This window comes from Neophocaena asiaeorientalis, unplaced genomic scaffold (assembly GCF_003031525.2).
Source record: "Neophocaena asiaeorientalis asiaeorientalis breed wild unplaced genomic scaffold, Neophocaena_asiaeorientalis_V1.1 scaffold205, whole genome shotgun sequence".
NCBI classification, from domain to species: Eukaryota; Metazoa; Chordata; class Mammalia; order Artiodactyla; family Phocoenidae; genus Neophocaena; species Neophocaena asiaeorientalis.
In genome coordinates this window covers 1,561,758-1,585,394 of record NW_020174369.1, presented here as the reverse complement: position 1 = coordinate 1,585,394, position 23,637 = coordinate 1,561,758, and the positions used below count along the sequence as shown (strand labels likewise).

At 47.1% G+C, this 23,637-nt stretch overlaps 2 protein-coding genes across 3 annotated transcripts in view; one reads left to right on the top strand and one right to left on the bottom strand.

Annotated features, from left to right (window-relative positions):
- Positions 1 to 13,698, top strand: part of C8B (complement C8 beta chain) — a 50,166-nt gene extending 36,468 nt beyond the window's left edge. The window contains exons 11-12 of one of the 2 annotated variants that reach the window (XM_024756233.1): positions 1,965 to 2,033; positions 13,614 to 13,698. In XM_024756233.1, the coding sequence (XP_024612001.1) occupies positions 1,965 to 2,033; positions 13,614 to 13,648 (104 nt within the window). In that variant the 3' untranslated portion in view covers positions 13,649 to 13,698. Of the gene's footprint in view, positions 1 to 1,964; positions 2,034 to 4,187; positions 4,736 to 13,613 lie in introns of those variants that run through there. The other variant, XM_024756232.1, reaches the window with a different exon arrangement.
- Positions 13,699 to 15,598: 1,900 nt separating this feature from the next.
- The window catches only part of C8A (complement C8 alpha chain), a 62,580-nt gene continuing 54,541 nt past the window's right edge, over positions 15,599 to 23,637 (bottom strand). Inside the window, exons 10-11 of the mRNA XM_024756244.1 lie at positions 19,447 to 19,669; positions 15,599 to 15,750 (exon numbers count right to left, since the gene is read on the bottom strand). Of these exons, the coding sequence (XP_024612012.1) occupies positions 15,599 to 15,750; positions 19,447 to 19,669 (375 nt within the window). The remainder of the gene's footprint in view (positions 15,751 to 19,446; positions 19,670 to 23,637) is intronic.

Sequence of the window (23,637 nt, the reverse complement as noted above, 5' to 3'; positions counted from 1 at the left end):
TTTGGAGCCTCTTAAAGATGAGCTTCTCCACCTTGACTGGGCATTAGAACCACTGGAGATCTTTAGAACTACTGACGCTTAGTCCCCAAATGTAATCATTACGTGAGACTCTCTAGAGAAGAGACCTTCATCAGGATGGCTAAACCCTCTTCTGTCTGGGTAGTTCTAATCTGTGGCTGGGCTGTGACTCACCATGGAGCACCACCTCCCTGGAGCACAATGAAGTAGGGTTGGACCAAGGAGATGGCTGCACTCAGGTACTACTTATGGCAAGGCGCCTGATGTCCTCTCAGGCTGCACCTGAGAATCACCCAGGGAGCTTTGCACAAACACGAAGCCCTGGGCCTCAGCCCAAGATAGTTAAAGCGAATCACTGGGATTGGCCTCTGAAAAAAAAAAAGCCTAGCAGATAATTCGTTGTCGAGTGAGGGCTGGGAAGCTGTTCTACAGCTGAATTCACTGACAGACAGGATCCATGATTTTGCCCAGCTTTTAGACTAGCAGGAGAGCTAGCCTTGACCCGAGGGTTGCACTGAAATGCACCAGTGTTAGAACCAGTGTTAGTCTGACTGTCTTCCAGGAAGTCAGAATGTAGGCATCTAGAACAGGCTGCTCTGGCTGTCGGGATACCTAGGTTCTAGCCACAAGGGACCCATGGGTGACAGCAGCATTAAACTGAAGGTAGGAGCAGGCTGAGACTGTGCGGTCTGTAACAAGGAGTGGGGATGGACTCTGGGACTCTGTCCTGGTCAAAGAAGAGGCCCTCCCTGGGCTGAGCAGGGGAGACACCTTGTGCATATCCTGACCAATACATGGTGAGACGATTGGGGGATGGGGGGTGGTGGCATGGATGGCCCACTAGAACTTGACTGTTAACTTGAGGGTCACATCCGGGGTCACTGCATGGGGCAGGGCAAACGTGAGAGAGGCTGGGGCCTGGGATCTTCTGTTCCTGTTGTGATGGGCTAAGAAAGAGTCCGGTCCAGCGTGATGCCAAAACAGGGCATCAAGAGCAGCTGGGTAGCGTATATCCCAGCCCAGGGAGCCAGCAGGACTCGAGGCAGAACTCACGTGGTTGGAGCAAACTCAACAGAGGGGACACGACAGAAGATCTGTTCTCAGGGAGAAAGATTCCACCTGCCCAGCTGAGATGGAGGGATGTGTGTCTAGCTTCTCAGTTGGGATGGAAATGAGCAAAACAGATGTAAGTGACAGCCTAAGAATGGGAAATTCTGCCTGAGGACCAGGACCTGTAAGTGAGGGTCAGTTCAGCAAGAAGTGGATCCATTCACCGACGCCAGGTTTTGATCTAGGGGTGCTGAAATCCCCCTTGCCTTGTGTGTAACTTGGACCTAGAGACTGGGACCCACTGGAGGCTTTACCTTGGAGGTGATGGAGAAAAGGAAGCCAGAGGCTGGAATGCCGACAGGGCCCAGCCTATAAAGGACAGTCCTGTAAAGAGAGTTGGTGTGATTCAGGTGAGAGAAGCTCCAGGGTGACATGTGACAGTTAACATAAGGAGTAACCTCCAAAATTTCAGAACTGGCCTAAGGTAGCATGAGACGTCTAAGGGTAGTGAGTTTCCCATCACTAGAGATGTTCAAGCAGAGACTAGACAATTACTTGTGGTGAAATTGAGCATCAATGACCACTGGCCCCAGGGACTTCAATAATGTAGCTTCTGACCCCCCAAACCAATGTCTAGGTCAAAGGTCAGCTAATGGGTAATTTTCCTCAACAACTCGACATCATTCCTTGTGGTGGAATAAACACCCTTTCATGAGCAAAGGACCCTCAAGAAAGGAGTGGGTATTCTTGGCACTGAGGCTTCTTATTTCAAACCATTCAATTAAACGTTTGCCCTGTTTTAACCTAATGGAAAAGCCGTGATGTGGAGGGAGGGGTGAAGTCTAGGAGCTCTTACTTCATGTGGTATGATTCATACTGTCTCTGCATCTTCTCAGGAACACGCTGTGACTGCATCTGTCCTGCTGGATTCCAAGGCCCTGCCTGTGAGATCACCAATCGGAAAAGTAAGGAGTCTGTGAGAGTTGGTTGGGAAAGGGAAGTCTAGGGAAGTCCAGAGAATAATTCAAAAGGGCAAGAGCAAAGTTGGGGAGGGGGCTAGGGAGCTGGACACTATGACACTTGAGATCCATCTTGACTCCTGATTTTATATTTTATTATTTTCACAACTGAGAGTGCTCCATGTTACAGGACTGCTAATGCATGGCCTCTTCGAGTCATCTCTTTGAATCATTCTGGAATGTTTATCTTTTTGTTTATTTAGTGAACTCCTATTCAGCCCTCAAAATCCAACACAGATGCCCCTTCTTCTGTAAAAATTATTCTCATCCAAGAAGAATTAATTTCTCCTGTGGGATCCCATAGGACTTCGAATATGTATCTATTACAGCTCTTAGCACATTCTGTTTTGGGTTGTGTGTGTCTACCTCCCCTGTGTCTGTGAATAGGGATCATGTCCCATTTACCTATGGATCCTCAGGTTCCCACACAGTTGCTGCATTTGAATTAATAACTGAACGACTGGACTACGATGAAGATCTCTTCCAGTTCTCAGATTCTTTAGCCGGTTTATTTTCTAAGAATTCTTAGCACTGCCTCCCCCCACCCCCGGCTCCTCCCCTTTCTTTTCCTTTCTGTGACTTTTTTTGGTGATACTGTTAAAGGAAATGGCACATCCAATAAAAACACCAGACATTTATTAAGCAGTCCACTATGTACCAGGCACCTTGCTGAGGGCTTAGACTCAGTGTGGGTTCAAATTCCATCTCCATCATTTAATAGCAAATTACTTGACCTCTTCGTGCCTCAATTTCCTCATCTGTAAAATGGAGATGATGATATTAACTACCTCATAGAGTTGTCTTAAGTCTCTCATAAGGCATATAAAGCACTTGGAAGGATGCCTAACCCATTGTAAGAGCAAAATAAATATCGGTTAGTTGGTTTTAGAGCAAAATAAATAGTGTTACTTTATATTTCACATATATTAAATCCTTTCATCCTTACAACCTCATGAAGTAGATACTGTCAATACCCCCATTTTATAGAGGAAACTGAGGTTCAGCGGCTGGCTAGCTAACTTGCCCAATGGTCACACAGTTAGTAGGTGTAGGGACCCAGGTTCAGGTCCAGTGCGTCTGACTCTGTAGCCTTTGCTCCTGGTGCCTGCTCTGCTCCCCTCCTCAGTAAAGTGCTCAAGGGTGTCTCCACTCCCTCTCCTACTACATCTAAACCAGGCCCCCCACAGTGACCTGCCCAGTAAGAGTGTAATGGCACAGCCACAGGATTTCCACTGGTTGGAGGAGACCTTGGAAACCTCCCACTCCAGCTATCTCGTGTTATCAATGGGGAGGCCCAGAGATATTAAGTAATGTACCCAGAGCTGCACTGCAAGTTAGAGGCTCAGCCAGCCGCGTGATCTATCGTGGTGGATGTAATTGATTATTTGCCAGTCTCATCAACAACCAGAAATCCTCAAGGGAAAGGCACATGTCAGGGAGGGTAGAGCACAGTGTTATTACTTCATTTAAAACACACAACGGTCACATAGATAACAGAGCTCCCACTTGATACACTGAGAAGAAGTAAACTATCCAGCGTCCTATAGCTGGGAAGTATCTAAGCTGGAAACTATTCATTTATTCCACTAATATGGACTCAGGGACTCCTATGTGCCAGTTTAGGTGCTGGGGTTCAGTGGTGAGCAAATCAGATTATAGTTCCTGTCATCATGGAGATTGCTCTTTAGAAAGACAGACCAACATCATTTGACTTATCCCAGAAATACATTTAAAGTTTCAACTGTAACTGCTACAAAATGCTCTGAGAGCTTAAAATATGAAGTAGTGATGGGGAGTTAGGGATCAGGGAAGGTTTCCTCGCAGAAATAACACTTAAGCTGAGATCTGAAGGGTGAATAGGATTGACCAGATGAATAGAGGAGGGAAGAGTATTTGGGGCAAGGAGAACAGTGTGTGCAAAGGCCCTGTGGTAGAAGGGAGCATGGTGAGCCAATGGCCTGAAGGAAGGACAGTGGACTGGAGTTGGGAGATCAGAGATTCAGACTCTCAGAACCCTAGGGTTTATACACCTTACCCCTCCTATAGGGCACCAGAGTGTCATAAGGGCTAATTAATGTTCATTGACCTTCTTTCTTATAGATGTCCCCATTGATGGGAAGTGGAATTGCTGGTCAAACTGGTCTCCGTGTTCTGAAGGACATAAAATAAGACAAAGGCAGTGCAACAATCCACCGCCTCAAAATAGGGGCAGCCCCTGCTTGGGCCCTGCCTCCGAAACACTTAACTGTTAAGGAGGGGAAAGCATGTAGCAGCTGATGCTACTGTGGGCTGCACATAGCAAGGAATCAGGCCAGCTCACCCCCCATGCCTGCTCCCATCTGGAGCTGGCCCAAGGTGGAGGGCTGTGCCATTCAGAATGTTTAAAATAAAGGTATTATTTGTAAAATGCACACTGATTTGAACAAATAGTAAGTTAAACAATAATCATAGTCTCCTGAAGGGCTTAGGCATCCTGGTAACCTTCACTTTGCTCATCTCTACAATTTTATTTCACTCACATTTACTACCAGCCAGGAACTGTGTTGGGAGCTGTCCGTGCGAAAGTCCCACAATCCACCACTGACCTGCGCATAGTAGGTGCCCAATAATGAATCCATGAATAGATATTAAACTGTTCCTGTCTTGAGGAGCACACTGTCTCATTCAATGTCAATTGGCAGTTCATATTTATTGAATGATTACTGTGCCAGCCACAGTGCTCTCAGTGCATTCATTCATTCATTCCATCCTCATGACAACCTTATAAGGTGGATGCTTTATTAGCCTATTAAACAGCAGGAGAATCGGCTTAGAAGCCTTAAGTGACTTGTCCAAAGTTCTGCAGCTAAGGAGTGGGGGGGGCTGGGCTGCAAATTTGGGCACTCAAGCACTAGGGTTTTAAACCCTTTTCTTTTAAATTTTTATTTATTTGTTTGTTTGTTTGTTTATTTTTGGCTGTGTTGGGTCTTCATTGCTATGCATGGGCTTTCTCTAGTTGCTGCAAACGGGGGCTACTCTGTTGCGGTGCGCGGGCTTCTCATTGTGGTGGCTTCTCTTGTTGCAGAGCACGGGCTCTAGGCATGCGGTATCAGTAGTTGTGGCTTGCGGGCTCTAGAGTGCAGGCTCAGTAGTTGTGGCGCATTGGGCTAGTTGCTCCGCGGCGTGTGGGATCTTCCCGGACCAGGGATCAAACCCTGTGTCCCCTGCATTGACAGGCGGATTCTTAACCACTGCGCCACCAGGGAAGCCCCCAGGGTTTTAAACTCTTAACTGTGATGCTCCCTTCCTCTCAAAATTGGACCTTGGATCAACAAAGAACTTTTTATGACATAAAATGTAGAAGGTGGTGTGTGTGTGTGTGTGTGTGTGTGTGTGTTTGTTTGTGTATGTGTGTGTGTGTGTGAGATTGACAAATCCCCACCCACTGCATCACAAAGAGAGTGGATCTGGGTTCCTCAGCTTCTTTCGATGCTGAGCACAGGAAGCAAGTGTTTGTTCTGGTGCAGAGCTGAATTGTTGCGACATGAGTGGGTGCCCAGAGGAGATGCTGAGCTGGAGACTAGAGCCACGGAAATTGATCACTGAATGAGAGACGGTTTAAGAAGAAAGAAAGAAAAGGAGGAGGGGTTGTGGTGGCTGGAAGAGGAAACATATCAGGAGATGATCAAGCTGATGGCTGTGGGTCAGTGGGCAATGTAAACCCTCCCTACCTCTGTTCGTTGTGCTCCACTCACTCATGCTTTTGTGCAAATCCCATTTGAGGAGGGAGGTACTGAAAGATGAGAACAAGAGGGCAGTTGATCTTTACGTTACTAAAATCCAAAATATTTTTATTTTTTAGATTGAGTCGAGTGATCATTTAAGCTTTGTGGCTCTCATTCATTCCTTCTCGTTAAAACATCCCTGAATATTTTCTTTGCTCTCGGGCACTTCCTGTCGGATTGCATAACTTCCTGTGAATTTGTTGAAATCAGACTGGTGGGGAAAAACACCAGCTGGTTGAAGGTGAATCGATTCATCCTATGCATTTTCAACCGATTTGTTTTCGGCCACATCATCTGCTGGAGGTTTGCCGCTGGGCTGGGTGCTGAGACCCAAGACCATAACACATCCATGACACCAAAGCACAGGTCACCAATACCCACCAGTCTGGCTGCCCATCTCTCTGGAATTGAGTCAATAGAACAACCATGGAAGGAGCTGATTCTTTACTGCTTAGGGGTTGCTGCAGCCAGCGTGGCGATTCTGTCTGCCTTCCTGCATCCCCTTGTCCCCTGCAATTGAGCAGACGGGTCCAGGCCCTTGTTTGGATTAATATTATTGCTTTGCCATCGCTGTTATTTCAGTAGGCTAATCCAATACTGTTTTATCTCTTTCATTATACCGAGGCCGTATAATTTTCTTACGTTATAATCTGTCTTCTTTTAAGATTCCCCAGAGATGGGGAAGAGAGGTTCTGTCTTGGGTTGATGGGAGGCTCCCGTGAAGCCGACACGAGCACGTCGAAGCCAGCGCCGCCAAATTAAATTCTGAATCTCAATCACGGCCGCCGCTTCTAATGGGAACTTTGAGTTGATTATGGAGATGACAATGCAGGTTCACGTTTATTGCATTTAGCAGAAATTGTTTATCCTATTAAATATGGTCTTGAAGGAGAGACAATTGAATTGCCGAGCACCGGTGAATACCGGAGTGACGTCCAGACGTGGCTAAACTGTGTAATAATTATATTCTTATATATGGGCTGAACTTCCCCTCGTGGCTCTTTTTGAAAACAAATGCATTTAGGAGGAGGCTGAAACACAATGTAAGAATTAAACAAAGTAAATGCAAACTGTGCTTTTGGAAAACCTTGGCAACTGTAGCTTGCACTGGTGTCCCCGTGAAGGAGCTGCGGCATCTGCGGGGCGTGGGCCAGGCAGTGTCGTTTGGCAGTGGTCCTGGAAGCTTGAACACAGCGCAGGATACCTGGGTGTGGGAGCGTTTTGTGTCTGAGAGCATGAACCTCTGAAATGCTGGGAGCTCTGCCGTTTGCTGGATGTCTGGGCCGGGAGTTCTGTGTCTACCACTCCCTTCCTGTGTGACCTTGGGATAATAATATAACTTCTAATAAGTATTATAATTATTTTCACAATAGTAATAGTCATAGCTGCCAATTACAGAGTGCTTCTCAGTTTATGAAGTCTTTTAACCTGCGTTATCTCATTTAATCTTTATTTGAATTTGATGGGGTAGATATCAATACAGTCAGCAGGTGACACGTAGGGAAAGCTTCCAAGGGAAACTTCGTCCTTGCCACGCATGGGCTGACTCTGGAAATCAAGGTGGGACGCTGAGGCTGGGAGAAGAGCATCTGCTGGCAGAGAATCCAGAGGAAAATGCCATCTTTGTTTTAAAGGAGAGAACTCTGGCCTGCTCCCAGGCACTCATATAAAAAGCCCTCTGGAGAGAGTGGGGCTGGAGCAGAAAGCCCTCAGGACTCTGGCCAGGCCTCCCTGGGGACCTTCGTGACGAGCATCTTGATGGACATATTTTTGTTTTACAGATTGAAGATGTCCTTAATGACAGTATGACTGCCAATGTTTCCAGGCTCTGCGGACACTGTGTTATAATCTATTTGTTTACTGTCTCCTATTCCTTCTCAAATATTGCGTTTCTGAAGGCAGAGATAGTGTCTGTCTACTGCCCTCATGTATCCCAAGGGCCCAATACAGGGCCTGGCACGAGCAGGCAACAATAAATCATTGTTGCATGAATTGATGAACTAATGAAAAGGGAGGTGAGTGCAGCCGAGGGCAGAGCCATCCCGGGCCAGGGAGAAACGAGTGAATCGGTGGTACATGATGGTGGCATCATGAAATTTGGGATACAGCGACCTTGAGATAAGGGCAGCCACACAGCACTGGCTGGGGGAGACATGTTCAGCCTGCTTGGAGGGCAGCAGTGCAAAAAAAAGAGTAAAACAAAAGAGGCAGAAAAATAGCCGATGTCAGGTAGGGGCTGAAAGTACTGTACTTGTTAGGGGACTTGGTGACACCCACTGGGGACCACCAGAAATCTTCAGGGAAACTTTACAGAGGAAGGGAGCAGAAAACTCTGTCATCTTTGGTGGGGTAAACCTGAGAAGCATATTTATAGGTTGAGGAAGAAATCAAGTCTCAAGAAGGTTAAAAAGCCTGCCCAGGGCTTCCCTGGTGGCACAGTGGTTGAGAATCTGCCCACTAATGCAGGGGACACGGGTTCGAGCCCTGGTCTGGGAGGATCCCACACGCCGTGGAGCAACTAGGCTCGTGAGCCACAACTACCGAGCCTGCGCGTCTGGAGCCTGTGCTCCGCAACAAGAGAGGCCGCGATAGTGAGAGGCCCGCGCACCGCGAGGAAGACTGGCCCCCGCTTGCCACAACTAGAGAAAGCCCTCACACAGAAACGAAGACCCAACACAGCAAAAATAAATAAATTAATTAATAAACTCCTACCCCCAACATCTTCAAAAAAAAAGAAAACCACAACTTAAAAAAAAAAAGAAGCCTGCCCAGTGTGCAGTAGAGGTAGGCTATGAATAAAGAAGAACTTAGGGGAAAAAATGCCTTCCAACATTCCACCTTCACCTCATTTGCTCATTTGTGGATTCATTTTAAACCTACTCCGACCACCTAAACCCTGACGGTAGCACACTGGAATAGTACACCTTACATCTTTGAGAATCCCTTCTTATTGAGTGCCTGTCATGAAATCAGATTTTTCTGTGTGGTGTCTTCCTCTTTGAGTTGTCTTTCTGGAATGTTAATTCCAACATTGAGGGATGAGGGATTCAGAACCTCAGGGGTGGGGGAAGCATCACGACCTCTCAGGTAGAACTGGAAACAGATGAAGAGAGGCTGAGTGGTACTGTGCTTAGAAGTGTGTGCCCTGGTGCCATGCTTCCGCCTTTGTGGGTTCGCCTGACTCTGTGACTTACTAGCTTTGTGACCTTAACACAAGTTCCGTACCCCTGTGTGCCTCATTTTCTCATCTGTAAGATGGGGATGGTGACAGCGGCGTCCTCCTGGGGTTCGGGAGGATGTGAATTAACCGCGCCCAGGAGAGTACCTGGGACAGTCAGCACCCCATAGTATCGCTGACATCACTGCTCCTGGGGATTCCTCAAAACATCGACGAGAGCTATGGTTTGCGTGTTTGGTTTTCTAAAGTCATTTAAGACCGCTTTAAACTGGTTTAGTACATTTCGGTACTAAACCCACTATAGCACATGAGAACAAGAAAGACATAAGATAGCTTAGCCCCTAGGACGTGTCTTAATAAAGGACATGGAAGGCTTTTATAGCCCAAGCTCTGGGTTATTAAGGGAAAATGTAACAGCATAATAACTAATATTTGCAGAGGGCATTACCAGTTATAAAGAACTTTCACATACCTAATCCAGCTTAATCCTCTCAATGCCTGAAAGAGGAAGGATTTATTATCTGCCTTTGACAGGTGATGAGACAGAGCCTCGGAGAGACTGAGCAATTTGCCCAAGACCACCCAGCTCGAAAGTGGCAGAACTGCCTCAGTCCGAGGGTGGCTGCCACGGGGCTCCCCAACGTCCTGCTGCCACAGGAGCGGGTCCAGTTTCATTGTAGGGTGGGTGCATGCCCACCTGCCCGCTTGCACAGAAGAGAGAGAAAGGGCTCTAGTCTGACACGTCCCTGCAGCGGAGAAGCAGAGCCGTTTAGAAGGCTTTGCGGCAGAGGAACAGAGGGATCAGACCCCACACCACGACTTCCTAGCTGAGAAGCCTTGATGATGTCCCTTATCCTCTCCATGCCTCAGTGTCCTCATCAGAATATAGGGCCAATAATCGATGGCCCAAGCATGAGGCTTGGATGACACGGCATACGCAGAGGGACTGCTCTCACCCCAGAGTGCCTGGCACATGGCGATGCTCAACTGCCTTCCCATGCGTGGATGCTGAACCAGCCCTGCCTGACATCTGGCCCTTGGTACCCTGCCTAGCAGGTCTCCCTTGTTGAGCGTGGAGATTGTATTTTACGGAAAGGAAGACGAGAGGGAATGGGACTTGCCTTTGCAGCAGTGAATCTTGGAGGATTGTCAAAGGAAGTCAAGAGGCTGGTCTGACATTCACCTCTGTGCAGGAGGCTGCTCCGGAGCCCAGGCACTCCCATCATCGGAGGCTGCGGCCACCAGTTACCTCGCGTCTACACCTTGCAACCCCAGGCGCTCCTTCATCCGTCACTGAACGTTGTCTGGTATCCAGCCCTCCTTCCCCCACCACCTCCCGCCGAAGGGGCCTCCTTGTTAATAAGCCAGTTTGTTCAGATCCTGAAAACTATCTGATTCTGGCCCCTTTTATCCCAAACACCATCCGTCCATCAGCTGCCTGCTCTACATGCTTGGTTAGGAAAATGGGACTGGGAGAGAGAGACAAATAATAGATGAAACTTCTTAGCTGCTACCTCTAAAGAAATAGAACGGATAACTAGATCCGTCAGACACGTATCATGCCACTGGACAGCCAAGTCCGTGCGTGAAAAAGAGGTTAGGATGGGAGGATTTATCTCACGTTTTAAGCTGTTAATATAGAAGGGGAACATATTTTCCTTTCTCTCTCCCAGAGGAGCGCGGAAAACCCCTGGGCTACGAATGCAGAATCTTTAACTCAATTTGCTGGGCTTTCCTTCACTAAGGTGGAAACAGTGGGCTCTCTCTTAAATGTATACAGTCTCTAAGAGTAGCATGGGCTGCCCTCTGATGTACCAGGAAGGTTGTAGGACCTGGGAGTCCTGTAAAAACATCTTCCATGGGGTTGTCTCTCATGAGTTCCTATGTACTCTGTGCAAAGACTGTTTCAGAGCCTTTGCCTCTATCACGGAGGGGCCAGAGAGAGAACAGCATCCTTTTACTGGGAAACCCCTAGGTATTTAAAGTGCTATGCTAGGTACTGAGGCTCCGAAAGTAAATCTGAGTCCCCATCTGCCCTGCAAGGTGTCACTGGGTGGGGGAGACTATAGTGACAGGGTATGGAAAATGCTCCATATCAGAGAGTAGCACCTGATGAAGTATGGGGGAGCGGAAGGGGTTAGGGTTGGCTTTCTGGGTGAATGGATACCTAATCCATACCCTGCAGAGTGCTGGTGAAGAGCTGGGAGAAGATAGGGGCTGGCAGGTGCAGGTGCTTCTAAGGTAGTGTGTACAAAGGCCTGGAGGGGACAAAAGACCTATTTGAGGGATTGAATTAGAAGTAGTTCATTCATATAACAAATATTTATTGAACCCCCTCCTAAGGCCAAATACTGTTCTAGATACTGGGGATCAAGCCATGAAAAAGCTTGCATATTAATGGGGGGGAGGCATACCAAGAAAAAAAATATCTATAACCTCAGGTAGTGATAAGTGCCATACTAGAAAAAATAAATGAGGGTAAGGTCTTTGGAGGGATATTATTTGAGCAGAGATGTGAATGAAACAAGGGAGTGATTCTTGGATGAACTCCTTTAGAGGATGAACATTTCAGGTGGACGAGAAAGCAGGTGCAAAGGTCCTGAGGCATGAGAGTTTGGCATGTGTGAGGAATAGCAAAAAGGCTTCCATGGCTGGAGCAGCATGACAGTAGGAAGAGTAAATGGAAGGAAATGATGTCAGAGAGAGGTGAGAGCTAGGCATTCAGGGCTTTGTTGTCCTGTTAGGGAGGACAGGTTTTTAGTATATTGGCTCATAAAGTCTGCAGAGGGAAATAAAGATGGAGTGGTACACTGACATCAGGCCAGAGCAAATCTTGTGAATCCAGGTTAAGATTCTTGTGCTTTAAAATAATGGCTGTGGAGTGTTGAAGCACCAGGAGCTCCCAAGGAGAGCAGGGACGTGGGTGGAAGGTGACCATCTGTGGCAGTCTCCCCAGGACCGCATACTGCTGCCCTCAGGAAAGGCCCAGTGACCAAACCAATGCTCCAAACCCAGCTCTCCCCAGCCTGAGGGGCACCAGCGACCGACCACCCCCAGGAGCTGAGCAGTAATTATTTTCCACCCGCCTCGTGGTTTCCCACCTCTCGACTCTGCACATACTGTTTCCTCTGCAATGTCCAGGCCCTTCTTCACCTTTGTCTGCTTTTTAAACTCCCACTCATTTCCTAGACTCTGCTGGCCTCGTCTCCTCTCCTATCCAGGCTGTCTTCCTTCTCCCCAGATTGGCTTCCTGCTGGTATGGGACCTGGGGCATGGTTCACAGGCCTCCTCCATCAGGCCAGGCAATCTTCCAGTGCTGGGACTGTGTCTGATTCATTCCCGGCCCCCCAGCACCCAGCCCGGGGCCCAGCACAGGGCTCCCCAGAGTGCTCACCCATTTCCCAAGCCAGGGGATAGAAGCCCCAGTTTTCTTCACGAAGAAGCATGCTTCTGCTAATCTATGTCACACACCTTTCCTCAAACAGTACCCGGTGGCTTCCCTCTGCCGTCTCTCATTTCTGCACTGTGGTTTTGAAGGCTACCCTTTCTCTCTGTCCATTTTCTTCACCCTAAAGCCATCCAGTTCAGAAGAGATTCATTGAGTGCTGAACTCTTTAGATCTTCCTCTATCTCAAAGCAGAAAAAAAGAAAAAAGCCTCTTCTTACTGCTTTTCATTCTGTCATTAATTTACTTTTCAAAAGACACCTTGTCAAGCTGAAGATTATATCTTTAAACCGTGTTTTTACATCCACTACCTATAAAACCGTAGATTCTAGATCTCCTGAAAAGTCCTGAGGGAGAATACATTTGATGGGTTTTATGCCTTTTGCCGGGTGAGAGCCAGGCGTCCTTGAAGAGGGAGAGGCGCTGATCTGGTGAAGGGTGGCTGCTGCGGAAACTGCTACTGCCGCTGTATTGTCATTTCTAAAGCTGCTGGGGATGCAGCATCCTCAGAGGAGAGGGGCAGACACTGGCCTTGGTTCTGTGGCTCAGCCGATGGGAAGATGGCATTGCTCGGCTGGTTGTTTTGGCTCACAGGTGATCCAGGCCATTGTTTAATCCCAGCGTTCTCATCTCGCATCTAAAGGACTACACGTACTTCCTGATGAGCTTCCTGGCCTCTGGTTTCTTCCCTCTCCTCTGCGCCCCCCACACAAAATCCCTCCACTGGCTGACAGCCCAGAGCAGAGGTGGGGGTGCACGTGCTTGATGGACTGCATTCACACCCTGGCCAGGCTGCCAGCTCTGTGACCCACCAGGCTCAGCCTCGCAGAGACTCTGTTTCCTCATCTGTAAAATGGGACTCAGAAAACAAATCTTAGCGGTCCTTGTTAAGATTAGATAAGGTACGCAGATAAACCTTACTGTGGTGCCCTTTTGTTACACACCCGTGAACGTGTAGCTCTCAGGAATTCTCAGCCTTGGCTGCATTGGAATTGCCTGGGAAGCTTTTATTTATTTATTGAAGTATAGTTGATTTACAATGTTGTGTTAGTTTCAAGTATGCAGCGAAGTGATTCAGTTTTATATACGTACACACGCACATACACATATATTCTTTTTCAGATTCTTTTCCATTACAGGTTATTACAAGGTACTGAAGATAGTAAACTACTGATCTCTGGCTCTCATCTCCAGAAATTTGGATTGAATTGGTATGGAGTTCAGCCTCTGGACATCAGGGTTTTTAAAACTGCCCACGTGATTCTCGTGTTCAACCTAGGCTGAGAACTACCGCTTTTAGATCAAGCTTGAATGTCCACTGTAAACTGTCCACTTGGCCTGGCCAATCCGCCTCTCATCACTTCCTAGGATGTAACTACTGCTCCACAGTAAATAACGAATGGAAATTAATTATTCATGGACATTAAAAAGTAAATTAATGACAGGATGAGAAGGTATATGGGAGTCTTTTTTCCTTCTTTCAGATAGATCTAAAGAGTTCAGAAACAAACTTCTAAACTATAAGCTTTAATTAATAATAGTAACAATAAGAGTGATGCTAATCATTTTGCACGTGACAGGTATTGTGCTAAGTATTTTATATGACTTATTTTATTCCCACTCCCTCTTCCAACACATATACACCTACATACACCCCTAATATTCTTTCTGAGGTTCAAACTTTGTGACATGCTGTTTTCCTATCTAAAGTTCTCTTCCCTCTCTGCCTAGTTCAAAAATCCCTCAAGGTCTAGGTCAACCCCCATTCTGTATATTTAATACAGACAAAGAAAGGTAAATCTCTCTTCCACCTGGCCTCCTTTGGCACTTACTTTGTGTGCCACGTATTTTGGCATTAACTCAGCAATTCACTTCCTGTGTTCCTAAAACTGCTTCTAATTGTTTCATGTGTGCGTGTGTGCGTGCGTGTGTTTACGTCTCATTATCACCCAAAGAAGACTGAGGATTCTGGAAGGATAGGGAGTGTTGACTGATACACACATATCAGTCAACATATGTTTCTTATACCAACTGGGATGGCAGATTCCACCTTCAAGGAGCTCACAATCTATAGGGGGAACCTGTGGATCAACAGAAAAGTCAGTGCAACACACATATTCTCTCTCTGAGGCCTGATTGGAGTGCCGTGGGGACACTGAGTCAGGCGGATGTGACTAGCTCTCCCACAGGTGGGCCCGGGCACATGAACTGGTCGGCCCCCCAGATCCACATTCTACTCTGGGAGGCTGACTAAGAAGGACCACACTTTTGAACTGACTCTTGAGTTCATTCCCTCAACTTCTCACACAGATGCTTGTTAATTCCCTCCAATTCAAGGCACAGCCCTCACCTCTGGGGATGCGGTGCTGAGCCAGACGAAGCTGATCCCTGCCCTCAAGATTGCCGTCCATGGGGAGACAAGTCATAAATAGTCACAGGAGGTGTGGGACCCAATATGTAATTGCCAATTATGAAGAAGGCGATGAAGGAAAAGGACCGTGTGCTGTGAGCCAGTTATTAGTGTGCCAGTTATTTAATTGGGAGAACGGTGATATTTGTGATAAGGACTCAAGCAAACAAGAGAGATTAATTGAAGGAATACGAGAATATGTTGAGTCCCAGTGAAGGAAAAGTGAAGGAACTCGAGGCGATCTTTAATTTTTCTCCTTGTTTCAGTATGTCTGCTTATCTTACAAACTAAGAATCGTTTTCTACAAATGAGCAAATATTGTTGTCAAATAACTGAGATCGTTCTCACGGTACTTCGTTTTGTTGGCTACAGATAGTTTCAAGAGCGCCCGCCTGCCTTATGCCTCTACCATCCTATAAGTTCCCCTAAGACATGAATCGAGATTTCTTCTTTTCTTTCTTTCTTTCTTTCTTTTATTTATTTATTTTTTAGATGATCCAAAGCACTATGAACCATTAACACTCAACACCCAATTGTGACTGAGTTTTGTGGGTAATAGAACAGTTGGTTGTTGATGGCACGGCCTGGTCCAGGACAAAGAAAAAGTCCATGTGGACTGGCATCTTCTGTCAGCTGAGTGAAGTCGGTCGGTATCCAGTGGTCAGCTCGGGCAGTGACATCCGCTGCCTCAGCTGCAGCCTGTACCCAGAGCCCTCAGCATGCCTGGGTTTGCACTCTGTGGCCCGGACATGAGGTACCTCCGTTCTGGGGTGCAGGATTGTTACACTCTCTCCTCCTTTCCCGGGTGCCCGATTTGCAAGCAGACCATGAGCTCCAGCAGCCCCAGTGACCATCCGCCTTTTCTCCTGCATGGATAATTTCCCAGAGCACAAGGAGGTTAGCGTACAAGCGGCAGCTTGGATGGTTGAGTGAGGCCCATCCCGCTGCCCTAGAGTGGTCTGCAATCTCTCCTTGGGGAAATGCCTCCGCGTAGCCAACCCAGACCTCTATGCTCACTGCCTTGCACTTAATTTGAAACTCTGGATGGAGTGAGAAGAGGCCGCTGGGAGCCCACCTCATGAGATTGGAACCTGCGGTTCCACGGAAGATGGATAGCGGAGAGAGGCAGGGAGGCGCGCGTCTCTGGAAGAATGACGCTGAGCCAGTGGTGAGTGTGCAGACAGGGAACTCGCCCCAGCTGGAGCTTCACAAAGGCCAGCCAGACACCCCTATGCAAAGGATAGCTGGGCTTTTAAATGAAGGTTTGCAAATCAACCCCACTCAGACTCCAACGATGGGGCCACGGTGGGTGACAGATTCTCTGCACAGAGTATCAGAACACATGCACTGACCATGGGCTGTCTCTAGAAATCCAGTTTATACGATCCCTCTAGCCTGGGGCTGCTGCCTCCTACTGACTCTGTGCCTTTGGACCATCCCATCTCCTTTCTCAGCCTGAGCTTTCGCCTCTGTAAAGAAAAAGGGTGGACTGATCCAGTAGGGTTTTCCATCATTATTTTTTTCATTACTGTTTTTTTATTCTTTCTTAAATGAAATCTTCTTATATGGGCCCCAGCATGGAAGTCAGATGAAAGTGAAGCTGTTCTATTTGAAGCTGGGTGTCTATCAGGTTTGCCCTGCTCCTCTGGGGCAGCCCCTAGGAGACCCCAAGCTTCCTCAGATCTCAGTGTGAATATCATTGGATTAGATTATCTTCAAGTCCCTTCCAGCTCTGTCATTACACTCCCTGGTGGGGCAGCCACAGAAGGGTTCTCTATTTCTCCCACTGCTGTGGCTCGGTCCCTACATGCAAAGATTTGTGGGGAAAATCCCTCGGGACCTACGACAATGGGTCTCCATGGTGGCTGACTCCCCCGCCTTAGACTTCCTTGCCAGATCGATCTCTGTCTGGCTGAAAGTTTAGTCTGATTGTCCCAAGGCCACCCGAGGTCCATACCCCTCGGGCATGGAACAAACAAGGTTAGTGGAACACCCGGAAGCTGCCTGCAGCTGACTGTAATCATGCAGGAAAAATGGGACTGTGAGGACGACCCAGCCCTCTGCGCCCTGCCACCCCCCTTGAGCATTGACACTGTGTCCCCCTTCTCCAGTGCCCATCACGTGTACATATGACTCAGCATGGCCACCACCAAGCCCAGCACTGGATCATTGGAGAGGCATCTCTAGGTAGTCCACACTCCCTGTTCACTTTGCTCTATGCTGTGTGAACGGGGATCCAAGCAAGTCACTGGCTCTGAGGGACCTTGACATGCTCTGATTCTAATTACCCAGGCAGAGCTCATGTCTGTCCCTTTAAGCCAGGTCAGCCCGATAACCAGGAGCTGGGCCATACCCTCCCTCTCCACTCCCCCAAATGATAATCAGTGCAATCATCTCAGACCCTCTACCCCCATTCCCCAAATTTCCAGACTCTTAGGATGTCAGTTAGTGGAATGTAACAGTTAAGAGCTTGGGTCCTAACACCAGACCACCTGGGTCCAAATCCTGGCTTTGACAGTCCCCAGCTAGATGACTCAGCGAGTTATCTCCCCTTCCTCCTGCCCCTGTGTCCTCATCTGTGAATTGGGGAGATAATAGTATTGATATTTATCTCATCACATTCTTGGGAGAATAAAGGAGTTCGTGCACATAAAGTGTTGCAATAGTGCCTGGTACAGAATTTGTTGTTCTTTCCGTTCGTTGACCTTTGGTCCCTCTAGAAAGTTGCCTGGCCAATGAGGCAAATGGGGCTGAAACCCAGTCCAAACTCTGCTTGAAAAGTCAAGAAATCCCTGGGTCTGCAGCTGGGCAGTATCAACCCCGAGTGGTGTTCTTTGTTCCTCCCAATTTACCCACCTAACAGGCAGTTCCTTTTTTCAATTCACATGAGGAAACTGTACCAGGCTTGACCCTGGTCATTGTTCTGCTTGGTTTTTGTTCTCTGCATCCTCCTTCATAAGGACTCTGGAATTCACTCACCATCCTGGCTTACCCCTTTCAGAATTCCTCCTATAGGATACCAGGAAGCTTTTTGGGACCCAATTTGTAGTCCCTTCACCTCACAAAGGAGGGATTTAGATGTGGCCCCAACCCAGGACAGATCTTCTACCAATAGGGCTCTATCTTCTTCTTACTTATTAGAATTGAGCTTGCCACACAAGTTAGCTAGTTTAACCCTCAACACAACCTGTGATGTAGGTACTGATATCATCCCCATTTTACAGGGGATGCCCACCCAACATGCAAATTGGCAGCACTGGGATGTGAAGGCCTATTTGACACCAGAGCTATGCTATCCTGCCTCCCATTTAGAACGACTCTCCCAATGAGAAACTTTTAACCCACCGTCATCTCATTTTAAAATTAGCCTCCTATCCCATCTACACTGTGTTTCAGCGGTTTGTTTTCCAGACTTTTTTTTTCTCTTTACATTTTCTTCATTGCAGTTGCCAAATGAGATTGATTTATACATTGATTTGGTAGCCCATATTTTTGCCATCATTCTATGTACCAAGTATGCATGGAAAATTGGAAGCTTAGGGATTAGAACATACATAGAGATTCTTGGAGCTCAAAGGGAAACATAGATGAGAAAAGCCTCAGAAAGAAGAAACAATTAACTGGTATCTCAGTAAGTTAGTGAAATAGCTGAGATTCACACCCAGGTCTCTAGACTTCTTCATCTTTAAGGGACATGGATTTCTAACCCTCGTTTGAGAACCTTCTTTTCTGATACCCGTTGGTTTGTTTTGCAGCTTAATAGGTTTAAACGTTGAAACATTAAGCTTTATGTTACTTGCCCCAACCTTGTTTTTAGTCATGACTCCTTATGCTATAATGACAACTTACTTATCCCCTGTAATGGGTTGAATTGTGTCCCCCAAAAGGTAGGTTGAAGTTCAAACTCCACTACCTGTGAGTGTTACCTTATTTGGATATAGGATCTTTGCAGATAAACTCAACTTAAGATGATGTCATGCTGGATTAGGATAGGTCCTGATCCAATGACTAGTATTTTTATAAGAGAGAAAACAGAGACGTAGAGTGGAGAACACCATGTGAAGACAGAGGCAGAGACTGGAATGGTGCAGCTACAAGCCGAGGAATGCCGGGCATTGCTGACTCATGCCAGAGGCTAGGAGAGAGAACAGATGCTCCCACAGAGCCTCCAGAAGAAAGCAACCTAGCCAGTACACCTGGATTTGGGATTTCTAATCTCCAGAAGTGTCAGAAAATAAATTTCCATTGCTTTAAGCCACCCAGCTTTTGGTAATTTGTTATGGCTGCCCTAGGAAATGGATACATCCCTCCGGAAATGAATCCTGTTGTCCATATACACCTTGGTAAAAAACAGTCGTCATCTGAGAGGGTCCTAATGGCAAGGAGAAAGCATAAAAACCAGTAAATGTAGGGGGTCAGCCATAAAGCTCAGAATGTGGGCTCCTAGAGCAATGGGCAAGAGGGCATAGAACAGAGAGGCTGGGAACCCCAAAGGTCCCCTCTGTGCTGGCCCCTCTAAGCCGAGATAGGCTAGAACCTGAGTGAGGATGCGCGGGTCTTACCCTCTGACTCCATTTGCTCACAGGCAAGGCCATGGCGACCCAGGGGGCACTGACATGTGCAGCTGGTACCATCGAGGATGGGCTTCCCATTGTTGAAGCAGGGCCCACAGCGGCAGGCATTGAATTCCATCAGGTACTGGTCCAAGGCTCGCCGCAGGTTCTGACGCTTGGTCTCCAGAGGCCCCAGGTTCGTGTGCCTCAGTATCTCATGGATGGGCTGCAACTGTGGGCACAGAAAGAACAGAGGGCCCCTCCCTGGGCTCTGTCCAGCTTCCCAGAGCCCAAGAACTGGCCTTCAAGCTTCCGGAAGGCCTGCTACATGCCAGGCACAGAGCCAGACACTCAACTTTATCCAGTTGTATTGGATCCTGAATCCCCCAACCCATGGATGAAGAAGCGGAGGCTCAGAGTGTTTGAGTGACCAGCTCAGGACCACACAGTGGACCATGCTGAACACCAACCTACTTAACTTTGAAACCTGTGGTCCCAGAGGAAGACAAGAGCCCAGAAGCTATCTGTGCCAACTCATCTGCCCCCCTCCAGCACTTTTAGGAATCAGGAAGAGTATAAAGTATTTATATGTGTGTGTGTGTGTGTGTGTGTGTGTGTGTGTGTGTTTTATTGTCAACCTTCATTGCAGGAATTAGTAAAGTCCTTAATGCAGTTGTGTTGCCACTGCTGAGCACCGCCCCTAATGGTGTGAATGTGGTGTTTGCCTGTGTGTATTTGAGGGTGTTCGGGGGATGATGGTGGCGGAGTCATTCACATATGCCCATTCTAGGCAGGACTGTAGTCTAGGGTTTCTTAACCTTGGCACTATTGCATTTCCTGCTGGACAATTCTTTGTTGACAGGGGCAGGCTGGCCTGTACGTCGTAGGGTGTTTAGCAGCGTCGCTGGCCTCTACGCACTAGATGCCAGTAGAACCTCCTAGTCATGAAAACCGAAACTGTCTCCTGACACCAGATGTCCCCTGGGGCGGGGGTGTGGGGGAGTCAACCCCTGGTTGGGGAGTAGTAGATGTAGCAAAGAGCATTGACTCTGCAGCTAGAAAATCTGGCTTCAGGTCCCAGCTCTGTAAATTGTAGCTGTGTGATCTCTGTCCCATTACACATGAAGCCTTCCTTCCTCCTCTGTAAAGTGAGAACAGTAGTTCTACACTCCAGGTTTACTGTGAGGATTAAAGTTGAGAGATGGGGAAGACCTGTCACATAGTCAAAGCTAAATCAATGCTGCTCGCTTCCCAGCTGTGTGGCCCAGAACTCATAACTGCCGCCCCCAAGCCTGAGCCCTGTTATCTATAAAATGGGTGTAATAACCTACTTCTTAGAATTCACATGAGGATCTAAAGAAGTAATGAGTGTGAGATATCACTGCAAAGAGGAAGAACAGTATAAAATAAAGCACCATTTTTATTAGTTAGATGTGATGATAGTAAAAAAAAGAAGCCTATATTTTTCAAATTGCATGTATATATGGTTGTCTTCAGCATGCTTATAAGGCTACGTATTTTAACACATAAGCATCAAATGAAATCTCTTTTCCAGATCTCTCATTTTACAGGAGAGTAACCTGAGGCTCTGAGAGGGGAGGGATTTGCCAAGGTCACAGAGCCATTCAGAGATGGGACTGAGCCCCACTGGAGCAAACTCACTTCTCAAGAACCAGAGGTCAGTAGGGCACTCGCCATGCTTTGAATGGGTTCCTGGAGATGTGTACAGAAAGACCCGTGGCAAACAAACCTTGACCCGTGGCCAGTGGGCTGTGCCTGAGGTCACCAGGCTGCTCATGTCAGGACTGGCTGGGCCCCCAGCCAAGGGGAGAAGACCATTACTGGAAGTTCAGGGAATGTGGCCCCATTGTTAGGAAATCAGTACAGAAAGGGCTGCCCCGGTTAAAGATGACTCTTAGTTCCAGAGAAGTCCAGAACCAACGGGCAACTTCCCTTTGACCTTCCAGGGGAGGTCAGCACTCAGACCCCCATCTCTCCTTTCTCTTCCCCAAATCCTCATGCAGAGGATTGGGAAGCGCTGTGGAACTTAAAGAGGGAAGAGGGATGGAGAAATGATTCTTAAAATGTTAGAGCTTGAAAAGATATTGGCAACGGTCTCGTTCCCACTTTACAAATGAGAGGAAAGATTCAGAGAAGGCAAGTAGTGTGATATCAACACGCTATAACATAACATGTAACATATAATAATATATACCATAACAGCATCATCACATAGCATGATTCCTATGTTCACTCAATCTAAGCACCTGCCATAAATAGGCACTGCTAAGCTCTGGAATAGGCAAATGAATAAGACTCCACCCTGAGCACCAGGTTCCAGATAACTCCCTAACTGGCTTCCTCTCCATGGCCATAGTCTGTCTGTCTGTCTCTCCTTCATCCTTCATACCTCTGTGAGCATTTTCCTTTCAAAGCACAGCTCTATCTGTGTCACTCCCCTGCTCTATGACCTGCCAATAGCCTCATGTTTCGAAGCCAGCCTTCCAGGGGGCATCATGGGTTGCAAAGAGATCTATGAGATCTTGCATAGATCATGAGATCTATGCCCTCTTGCCCATTGCGTCAGTCAGTCTTGGCTCCAGTTGGGCTGTGCCATTTCCCGGCTCTGAGATTTGGCCAGCTAACTCAACTTCCACAAACCTGCTTCCTCAATTGACATTTACTAAGTACTCACTTCTCTCTCCCTAACCTTGGGATGTAACATTTTATTATGCCCATATTACAGAGCAGAAAATGGGAGCTCAGAAAATGAAGTAACTCATCCAAGGTCACACATCAAAAAGGTGGCTGACCCATGAGCCAAACTATATCTTTTTCATACCCAGGCTCTCCCAAAAGACAGAATTGGGTCTTCTCCAAGTCACGAATGTCAGTCTTCCCCTTGGAAGTTTTGCTCAAGGCAAACAAAGAGCTCACCTCTTGACCATGAAAGTTTATATGTTACTCCTGATAGCAATTTTACAGTTTTGCCCAAATCACTAATAGCTTGATGATAGCAATTTTTAGACCCTATGTGAATTACAGGTGCGTGAAAATGGTCCCTTATTTATTGGAGAAGAAATGCAATCAGGGTTAATCCATCTGACCTCTTTCTTCATAGAGAAGAGGGTGTTATAATAGATTTTTAGGTTTAACTGTTGGTATATATTTTAAGAGAAGGAATGTATCCACACCTGGAATTTTTAACTCTCTATAGAAAATGAGCAACGTCGGGGAAAATGGGCAAGAAAACAATAATATTTTATTTAAAAGCCCAAAATATAACTTTTTTCTAACGAACTACCCTTGCATATGAATTGAATAGTGTGACAATACTGGTAGAACAATCCACTTCCTTTGCAGTTTGAATACAATTTTACTTCCTTTGTGGGGTTAGAGATTTAAGGCAAGCTTTCTCAACTTTGGCACTATTGACATTAGGGGCCAGATATTTCTTTGCTGTGGGCAGCTATCCTGTGGATTAGGGGATGTTTAGCAGCATCCCTGGCCTCTACCCACTAGATGCCAGAAGCATCTTCTCAGTTGTGACAATCAAAAATGTCTTCAGGGCTTCCCTGGTGGCGTAGTGGTTGAGAGTCCGCCTGCCGATGCAGGGGACACGGGTTCGTGCCCGGGTCCGGGAGGATCCCGCGTGCCGCGGAGCGGCTGGGCCCGTGAGCCATGGCCGCTGAGCCTGCGCGTCCGGAGCCTATGCTCCGCAACGGGAGAGGCCACAACAGTGAGAGGCCCGCGTACCGCAAAAAAAAAAAAAAAAAAAAAAAAAAAGTCTTCAGACATTGCCAAATGTCTCCTAGGGGAGCAAAATTGACCCCGGTGGCTGGGAACCATGGCTTTAAGGCAGGTGCTAGGATAGAGGGAAGAGAGAACTGGACATTAAGTCCAAAGGTCTGGGATCCAGGTACTGCCACATATGAGCTCTGTGACCTGAAACGATTCACTTGATGACTTGGAGCCTCAGTTTCCTAATTTTTCAATGGGGAGAATCCCATCTGTGCCAGAGGTCATTGTGATGAGATCATGTAGAGCAGGGAGGGGCAGCAAACTATAGCTTGAAATCATACTCAGCCCACGGCTTGTTTTTGTATGCCCTTTGAGCTAAGAATGATGTTTACATTTTTACAAGATTGCAAAAAAAAAAAAAAAAAAAAAAAAAAAAAAAAAATTTTTTAAAAAAGGAAA